Source organism: Olea europaea, unplaced genomic scaffold (assembly GCF_002742605.1).
Source record: "Olea europaea var. sylvestris unplaced genomic scaffold, O_europaea_v1 scaffold221, whole genome shotgun sequence".
Classification (NCBI taxonomy): domain Eukaryota; kingdom Viridiplantae; phylum Streptophyta; class Magnoliopsida; order Lamiales; family Oleaceae; genus Olea; species Olea europaea.
This window is the reverse complement of record NW_019240124.1, coordinates 91,944-102,008: the sequence shown is the minus strand read 5'-3', so window position 1 is coordinate 102,008 and position 10,065 is coordinate 91,944. Positions and strand designations below refer to the sequence as shown.

The 10,065-nt window shown below is 35.5% G+C and overlaps 2 protein-coding genes across 3 annotated transcripts in view; one reads left to right on the top strand and one right to left on the bottom strand.

The window, feature by feature from the left end:
- The first annotated feature begins 792 nt into the window (after positions 1-792).
- On the top strand, positions 793-7,667 carry LOC111380823 (prolyl endopeptidase-like). 2 transcript variants are annotated; one of them, XM_023004480.1, is made up of 12 exons: positions 793-1,138; positions 1,360-1,579; positions 1,691-1,891; positions 2,034-2,104; positions 2,423-2,585; positions 3,273-3,866; positions 5,181-5,561; positions 5,651-5,726; positions 5,814-5,877; positions 6,700-6,835; positions 7,161-7,274; positions 7,360-7,667. In XM_023004480.1, the coding sequence occupies exons 1-12, from the start codon at positions 1,029-1,031 to the stop codon at positions 7,423-7,425; spliced, it is 2,196 nt and encodes a 731-aa protein (XP_022860248.1). In that variant the 5' UTR covers positions 793-1,028; the 3' UTR covers positions 7,426-7,667. The 2 variants fall into 2 exon arrangements, with proteins under 2 accessions (XP_022860248.1, XP_022860247.1); XM_023004479.1 differs by having other exon boundaries at positions 2,390-2,585.
- A 2,071-nt stretch (positions 7,668-9,738) lies between these two features.
- The window catches only part of LOC111380784 (MLO protein homolog 1-like), an 8,106-nt gene continuing 7,779 nt past the window's right edge, over positions 9,739-10,065 (bottom strand). The window contains exon 7 of the mRNA XM_023004420.1: positions 9,739-9,861. Coding sequence (XP_022860188.1) covers positions 9,739-9,861 — 123 coding nt within the window. The remainder of the gene's footprint in view (positions 9,862-10,065) is intronic.

Sequence of the window (10,065 nt, the reverse complement as noted above, 5' to 3'; positions counted from 1 at the left end):
CGCGCCGGCGGGGGGGGGGGGGGGGGGGATCATTGGTTCTTTCACTGTCTAATCAAAAAGGCTTGAGCGAAAATAAGAATGTTTCGTCTTTGATTTCTTTGCTTTTACTGTAATTACAGAATAGATACATCTCAACCTCTATAATTACGTGTTTGGCTAATCACAAGCTTATCGAGATTCTACTATAACTAACCCTACATGACACCTCAAGAAAAGTGGCAACGAGAGTGTATATTGTTACGTGGTGTATTCTATATGACTGTCTTGTAAGTATTTTCGGCATAGGGGGCATATTGTAAATGGCAATATATTTGTAGCCTTTGGTATCCAAAATATTTCCAAATACAATGTAATTAAATATATAGGTAAAAAGTTGATAAACGTTGTAGGTTTCACAAAATGTACGATTTAAATTAATTGTGGACTTCGTTAAATAGAGCGAGTCAAACTGCTCAGCTCATCAATCGTCACGATATGTTGGGGATTCGGCTTGCTCAACCAAGGTTTGACTTGCCTTGTCAATATATTTTTACTGTTCAATATGAAGAGCCGGAGAGCTCGCACGAGCGACTCACTGCTCAACTAACTAGTGGGATGAGTTGAGTCAACGAGTCCAGCGAGCGATTTGCCCACTTCCCACCCTATTTCTGATTGTTTGCATCAACCAAAAGAAAAAAATAAAAAATAAAACATAAATCCAAAAAAATAAAAAAAAAATCTAAAATAGTCCGTGGAGTGACTTGCAAGCCCAAAATCCATGGCTAATACCAACGACATGGCAACATTTTCTACCCAATTCTAATCCAAAGTCCAATTTCCCCACCAGTGATGCTAACATGTACTCGACCCACGGCTGCAATTGAACACATCAATCGCGGTATAGCATTTCTCCACAACTTCACTGCGGTCCATTTTCTACTAGACATTTCGTCAAACAGAGGCAGCCACGAGTATCTTACCTCAGAAACGTCAGGAAAAAGCCGACCAATTCACGCTTTCTCTCTTGTTACCTGTCTACGTCTTCTTCGATGGGCTCCATCTCTGCCGTTGACGAGTTACTGGTGTACCCTTCTGCCCGCCGTGATGAATCTGTTGTTGATAATTATCACGGTACTTTGATTGCCGACCCGTATCGATGGTAAAATATTTGAAGAAAATCTTTCGAATCTATTGATGACTTCGGTGTATGAAAAAAAATAGAGACGTTAAATTTGTTAGGATGGAATGGTTACCTTGAAATTAAAATTGGACGAAAAGTTTCAGATTCGAATTGCCATGTGGCAAAGTATTGTGAGAGCTATGCGTTTTTTTGTTATTGTAGCACGTGATGATTTAATGAATTTTGATTAATGTGTTTAGGCTTGAGGATCCAGACTCTGAGGAGACAAAGGAGTTTGTAGAAAAGCAGGTGAAATTGACTGATTCAGTTCTCAAAAGCTGTGAGACAAGAGATAAACTTCGTGATAAGCTTACAGAATTATATGATTTTCCAAAGTATGATGCTCCATTTAGAGCCGGTGACAAGTACTTTTACTTCCATAACACTGGTCTGCAACCGCAAAAAGTCCTCTACATTCAGGTCCTTAGTCAAAACTATTATTATTATCATTATTTTTTTAATATTTGGCAAACTTTGAATTTACATTTAGCATTGAATATGAAGTTTTAATGGGATGATGCTACAATACAGGATAGTTTGGATGGAAAACCAGAGATTTTACTTGACCCAAACACACTAAGCGACGATGGAACAGTGGCACTGAGTATGTATTCGGTTAGTGAGGAAGCCAAATACTTGGCTTATGGTGTTAGTTCGAGTGGAAGTGATTGGGTTACCATAAAAGTTATGCGGATAGAAGATAAGACTGTTGAGCCAGATACTATCTCATGGGTAAAGATTGCAAATTTGAAGATACAACGCGGATTTTTACTTTTTATTCTTCGACAGAATTATTTTAGATATATTATATTGCATAGGGTAGTGTCATGTTATTTATTTTTTATGTAGGAGTGATGTATGTTTTTGGTTACAGGTCAAGTTTTCAAGTATTAGTTGGACACATGATGGCAAAGGTTTTTTCTACAGTCGTTACCCCACCCCTGAGTAAGTGACAGATCTATTCAAAATCCACATTTGATTTACATGATTTATATGTTCAATTTAAAGATATTCTTATCCTCCTTAAAAAAATTAATGTTTCAGAAAGGTAAATTGTACTTGCAAGACTACTTTTTTGTTTAAAATTTGAGTAAACTAGCAACGGGAGGAATATTTGACTAGTTTGAAGAATTCATACATTACATTTGTTGCTGTTTTCTTGAAATTTTTTTACCTATCATGAAAAAGTAAAGCACCATTTGGCATCTTACTAGAAATGATGTTGTGTAGCTTTTGCAACTTAGATGATTCATTTGTTTCCAGAGACGGAGAGAAGTTGGATGCTGGGACAGAGACCAATGCGAATCTACACCATGAGCTGTATTATCATTTCCTGGGTACCGATCAGTCTGAAGATATCTTGTGTTGGAATGATCCACAGAATCCTAAACATACACGTACAGCCTCAGTGACAGAGGATGGGAAGGTACTCATCTGACTGCAGTAGACGTGAGCAATTGATTGTTAGTATAATGGTGCTTAATTACAGTGTTTTTTTCTTTTCCTTTCAATCCAATTAAGCCTGCCAACAATATGTCAGTATGACGATAGCTGGACAATAACAGATAACCATTGTTGCCAAAATGTGATTGCATGCCGAAAACCTGTCATTGAAAGGAACAACTGAAACATTTAATGGGGAAAAAAAATAAAAATTCAAATATTGAATAGTTGATATATATTTTAACAAAGGGTATCAGAAAATAAATTGTTATTATAGGAGAACGAACTGGTAAGTATAACAATTATTTTACTTTAATGGATCATCTTGATGTTCAATAGAAAGTTCTTGACTAATATGGTAATTACTCATGACCGAGCAAATCCAAGCATGGTTTATAATTCAAGAGTTGAACTCGGTTACTTGGGGCATCAATAAAATTTTTGAGACAGTAATTCCGTAGAAACAGTCTCTTTCACCAATATCCTTGAACTGAGTCAATCTGCAACTAACTAGTGCTTACTGTGTCTGCAAACATTTATTTTGGTGGTTAAAAGAGCACAATTTTAGCCTTGTACTTACATGATCTACTTTCTCTTATAATCTAGCAGTTCCATGAGTCCCAGTTTATGATTTTAATTTACTGATTACTTTTCTGTTTTCAATGTGCAGTATGTTCTTCTATATACTTTTGAAAATTGTGATCCTGTCAACAAATTTTATTACTGTGACTTATTAGCGCTCCCTAATGGGCTTGAAGGATATAAAGGGAAAAAGGAACTGCTTCCATTTGTCAAGCTTGTTGATAAGTTTGATGCTTGTTATGAGCATGTGGCAAATGATGACTCAGTTTTCACCTTTCGGACTAATAAGGATGCTCCGAAATACAAGCTAGTCAGAGTCGATCTGAAAGAGTCCAATTCTTGGAGTGAAGTAATTAAAGAATCTGAAAAGGATGTGCTAGAATCAGCCGTTGTCGTCAGTGGCAATAAAATGGTGGTAAATTATTTGAGCGACGTGAAAAATGTCTTGCAGCTGAGGGACTTGAAAACCGGTTCTTTGCTCCATCATTTGCCAATTGGTATTGGATCAGTATCTGAGATTTCTGCCCGACGCAAGGACAGTACCATCTTTATTGGGTTTACCAGCTTCCTAACCCCTGGCATTATATATATATGCGACCTAGAAACTGAGATCCCGGATATGAGAACGTTCCGAGAAACTGTTGTGCCTGGCTTTGATCGGACAGAATTTGAAGTTAATCAGGTGAATTATCTATAGTATACTATCACTTTGGCAGTAGCAAATGTATAGTATGATTCTTCATGGGAGCCCATTGTTTAAATTCTCAATTTTCGTCTCATTTGTGGTATTCCTGCAAGTCCATGCTGAATTCTATTTTTTTAATCATTCATGAGCTGGTTTCATGGAAAATAAGTTGGCATTCTCATTATTCATAACGTCATAAGATTTCATCAATTTTAAACACAGATCTAACCGTATCTTAAATTTTTCTGCTCTTGCCATTTGGTTTCCCTTCTGGTGGTTTATGTATGAAGCATGGGAAATGGGGATAAGGAAATATGATTACTTATGTCATAGATAAAAGTGTTCTTTTGAGCATTAATACATCAGTTGTTTAAGCAGTAGAGAGTGTACAACTTGTCACATGCACATACTTGCTTAAGTGTTAAATGTAGTGTTATTATGGGAATATTCAAATTTTGAGACATATTTAGAGGTTTGAGCCCCATTTTTCAATACTACATTTTTCTTCAAACTTATTTTTAATCACACATTCTCTTAATAAAATAATTTTATGTGTAAATTTAAAATTTTTTCCTACATTTTAACTACACGTTCTCTGGAAAATCACTATTTCAAAATCAATTTTTACCAAATAATGGGGCTCAAACAAGGGCTTACTTTTTTAAAGTTTGTGAAAGGAAACACAAAAAGCAAAAATGGGTGAAAGGACTTCTACATGCTTCTTAAATGAACCAATATATATATATATATATTGATAATCTCATCTTCTGAAGGCCATTTGGCTTGGGTATTCCAATAATATTTTGTTTGTGCAATGTTGGTGCATCACTATTCAAGTTCATTCTTGATAAGGTTAGTAAATGTAAAATAAATATATACTTCTGAGACCGAGGGATGACTTTGATATTGGTGCCCTTGTACTATCTTGCTATGCATTCATAGATCCATCATGTTTCTACCATCATATGTGTGCAATGTTGTGTTCACATCTGAGTGACCATCTACCACATTCACGTGTGAACTTTCAGTAACTAAAACTTTTATACATGTTCACATCGTCTTTTCCTGCCAACAATGCATTCAAGGCTTTCAGTAAATAAATTTTTTGTTGAAAAATATTCATTTCCTGCCAATAATTCATTCGAGGGTTGTTCTTGCAGTTTTATTTCACTTGTGGTTTTCCATGAACTTTGTGAAAAAAAAAAAAAAAAGCGTTGCTGGTTTTTGTTCGACCTTTTGGAGGGAAAGGAGCTGTACATATCTTATTCTTTTCTTTCTTTATCCTTCCTTGACTGGGGTTTTCTTTTCTAGGTTTTTGTGCCAAGTAAAGATGGTACGCTGATACCGATATTTGTAGTGGCTAAAAAGGATATTTGCCTGGACGGGTCTCATCCTTGTTTACTATATGGATATGGTGGATTTAATATTAATATTACCCCCTACTTTACGAGCAGCCGTGTTATGATTGCGAGGCATTTAGATACTATCTTATGTGTTGCAAACATTCGTGGTGGTGGGGAGTATGGAGAAGAATGGCATAAAGCTGGTGCCCTCGCAAAAAAGCAGAACTGCTTTGATGACTTCATCTCAGCTGCTGAATATCTTGTCTCTGCTGGTTATACCCAACCTAAAAAGTTGTGTATTGAAGGTGGAAGCAACGGTGGGCTTCTTGTTGGGGCCTGTATAAATCAGGTATCTTTGTTATCGTCTTTTAATTACTATTAGCTGCTGCACTTTTTATGTCAATTATTCAATTTGAAATGAAAATTTCGTGTTTGCAGAGACCTGATCTTTTTGGCTGTGCTCTTGCTCATGTTGGTGTTATGGACATGCTAAGGTTTCACAAGTTTACAATAGGTGATAGGAAGTTTTCAGAGGACAGCTCTTTTTATCTGTTACTGTTTGATCTATTCTGACTTTTTACATATTCGACCTCCAAACCAGGCCATGCATGGACTTCTGACTATGGTTGTTCTGAGGAGGAGGAAAAGTTTCATTGGCTAATCAAGTGAGTTTTTTTCTTTCAATGAAGGTATCTGTCCATTGCGTTTAATTCAGGAAATGAACAGAAACTTGCTACTGGAGTTGTTCTAATTTTTTCTTGTGTTAAAAATTAAAATCATTTTGTAATTATCAAATGCAAGTGAAATGCCTAAGTCTGGGTCCTGGGAACAGAGGAGGACTGGGGACTCATCTATGAAGGATAGCTTTCTTTAATCCTTAAAATGAATCTTCTAATCTTTCACATGTGTTAGTATTGCATAAATTCTGATTCCTATGCTTGTCTGGTATATTTCTTTATTTAATTGGGTGCGGCTCCGATTAATTATAAATGTAGAGTGTGATGATTTAGATGTTTGGGTTTGTCCTGATTAGATGTGAAGAGATCTAATTCACAATAGCGTTTAGATCCCAATACAACATGTTAGACGTTGGAGATTGGGACAAAAAATTATCATGGTTCAATTAGGTTTCGAAAGATTTCATTGGATATATTACTACATGTATTGAATTTCACGTAATGGTCATGAAATAGTGAGTGATATAGCATACCCCAAGTTTAGCGTGACTGCATGAACAACAGTTAGCTTGTTGTTTATCATAATAAGGAGACTGCTTATCTTTATCGTTGCATTGCCTCAAATATGATTTTTATTGTGCTGTATACTGAGGTTTATGGAAGTAATATTGATCTTTTTACCTTACATTTGCATATTTGTTCTACCTGATTCCCTCTGCTAGCTTTCTTCTTAAATCAATCTCGTGTTATCAATTGTAATAATATCAGTCATCGTGGTCATTTTTCTTTCCTTTTAAATAATTTTTTCAGGTACTCGCCCCTGCATAATGTCAGGAGACCTTGGGATGAATCTCCAGAAAAGACCACTCAGTATCCTTCCACCATGCTATTAACAGCAGATCACGATGATCGGGTTGTGCCATTACACTCTTTAAAATTACTTGCGGTGGGTATTAAATCATCGAAATTAAGTTTTTATCATCACCTTATCCGTTCTTCATTAGCATTGAGTTTCACTTGATTATGTCTGGACTCTTTGAGTGATTTGTGGGGGTTGACTATTTACTGGGTCCAAACGGTGTCCTTGTGGATTCTCTGCAATTTTTGTGAGTAATATGTTCATGAACGTAACTGAATTTTCACCTTTGTCAGAGGAATGTATTAGCGATAGCCTCGTTTGAGTTGATCACCTCTTGTGTACTAATATTGGGCATGTTTCACCTATTTTTAAGCCGGGTAATAATGTTTCTCTTCTATTCTTTCATTCATAGACCATGCAATATGTTCTATGCACAAGTTTGGAGAAAAGTCGTCAAACAAACCCAATCATCGGCCGTATAGAAAGTAAAGCAGGACACGGTGCTGGACGTCCAACACAGAAAATGGTAAAAATATTCGACTTCCTCTCTTTTTATGGGTTACTAATGTTTGTTTATTTGACAAAATTAACCCTAAACGCTTGTTTCTTAGATTGATGAAGCTGCAGACAGATATGGATTCATGTCAAAGATGTTGGATGCCCCCTGGATTGATTGAACCAAAATAGAAGTCATTTTAGAAGAACTCATACTTGTGTGAAAATGTTGATGTAGGCTTGGAGAAATACATTGCACAGTTGAAAATCTCTGCTTGATTCAAATGATGGAATTTCAATAACAATGGAGGATTCAGTTATTTTTCTCCATCTAAGTTCGTTCTTTCTTATATATGGAAGATGCTTTTAAATTGCAGTCACTATTTTCTTCGGACTTTCTTGAATGAAATAGAAATTCGAACCACTTCTTTTACTGCTAAGATGACTCTTGCGACAACATGTCAGCAGGCTTTGATTTTTATGAAAGAGGATGTAAATTCTCATCAGCAGCCAAACACGACTCAGCTGTCAAAGGCGATACAAGTGTATGTTCTGTCCAATAAAGTCTAATACTGTACAACAGGCTCCTATTTGGTATAGTTGAAAATCAATTTTTTAGCAGATCAAGAAGATAAATATATGGTTGAAAAGTTGTAGAATTAGAGATCTTGATGCCTTGCCATCGATAACATCATCAATCTTGAAATCTCTATTCTCATTTTAGTCTTATTAGACTGCTCGGTTGAAAAGTTGTTGATTTTAGTATTGCCATGTAAATGTAGAATTAGAGATCTTGATGCCTTGCCATCGATAACATCATCAATCTTGAAATCTCTATACTCATTTTAGTCTTATTAGACTGCTTGATTGAGCTTAATGATTCCTAATGGCATATTACGTTCATATTTGGTGTAGTTAGAAATAAGATTTTTAATAAATTTGAACAAAAGTTGATAAACTGTCTAATTGAAAAATTGTGACTATAAAATATCTTATTAAAATTAATTATTGATTTTAACTTAAATTTTAATCAACATCAATAAAGGTTAAGTGCCAAGTTCGTCTATAACGTGCCCAAGGAATCAGCAGAAGTCCCGAAATTTCGAATCAAGGATGCTAACCATCTTCTTGGTCTATTGGTTTGGTCTAGCCTTCTCTTGTAGTACCTTCATTCAAGGTATTAGTACCATCACAACTCTGTTTATCGAGTCCACAAATCGTAGAACAATTACAAATTCATTCAATCGATAGTAAATAGTATTTTGTATTAGGACACACTGTGCGTGTTTGAGCCACATTATTTTAAAAGAAAGTATTTTGAAATAATAGATTGGTGGAGAATGTATAATTATGTAAATTGTAGCTTAGAAAGAGGGCAAGTAATTTTTAGATTTTGGAAATGAAATAAGAACATTAGATACAATAATTCTATTCACCTGATTAAATAAAAAAGGCTTAATAAAGATTATAAGTTGGTTTATTCAATTATAATCCATCCTGCAAGATTTATGGATTAAAAAAAGTATAGATACCACGAAATTTTTGAACTCAATAAAAACAATATGCACTTAGGAAAACACTGGTTCTAAATGCAATAATCTTGCGATACATCAGTGAAAATGCACAAAAAGTCAAGAAGTTTCGAAAACTCAATTACATCAAAAGATCATTAAGTGGTCCTATACAACAAGCTTCAGCATAGATTCACGGAAATATGAGAACCTTCATCTCTTGACAGTGGCCTCAAGATTGAAATTTAAACAGGCCAAACGAACTAAATTTCATATTTCAAAATATGACCTGTATCCAGGAAGTCAAGGAATGTATAAGAAATAAGATGAGAATTCAGACTCTGAGTGAACTGATAGTTGGCAAGGGGAAGTAATTGAAAGGAGGCAACTCATGGTCCTAATTCGGCTGAAAGGTTATTCAATCTAAGAAAGACTATATGATGTAAAGCATCCAAAGAATATCATGGGAAAAGAAACACATATCACAATGATTAGGAATCTCCTACCATAAGAAGATCAGATATAGGTATCCATCATCGAACAGAACAATGATCCTCATTCTGTGCTTCCATCAGACTAAAGTTCCCGCGAATCATTTAAATAGGTGTAGTAAAGTCACTCTGTTTTCAGGAGGACCAGGCGAACATTATGTTGATCAGAAAATTACAGGCGAAGGGGACGATGAAGCAGAGATGCAGTTGCAAGAATTTCTAGATCTTGCTCTAAGGTGCAATCCAAGAGAAGGGAGAAGATAGGACAGATATGATGACTGTTGCACAGAGCTTTGGAACAAGTCTGGTCACTATTCCTAGCTTGCTTAGCTACATTAAAATTCAGTATTCACATCAGGTTGAATGCTGCAATCACGCAATTTATAAGACCTTCAATTTTCTTTCATTATGTGTAACGTAACAACTCTACTTGCGTCCCAAATCAATAAAAGTTAAAGCTTGACTTATAACTACTTGGGGCACCTTCTCGGCTCTAAGAGTGAGTTTTACCTCCCCAGTGGCTTTGCCAAACTAGACCTCCATCAGCCACACTGCAGGAAAAACCACTAAACTGATTTGCTTCTCTTCTCAATATTAGGAAAAGCGAAATTGCTCCCTCAAATAGACACATGAACACAGCAGCAATTAAAATACATGCTATAAATTCAAAAAATATCTGTGTGAAGTTCATTTGAAAAGCATGTAGATAATCGCTATATTTACATCAAGAAATATACGGAACATAATTTCCCTAGGGAAAACGAAGAGTGATATTTCCAGTACTCAACTTGTAACGTATCAAAAACTCAATTATTTCCAA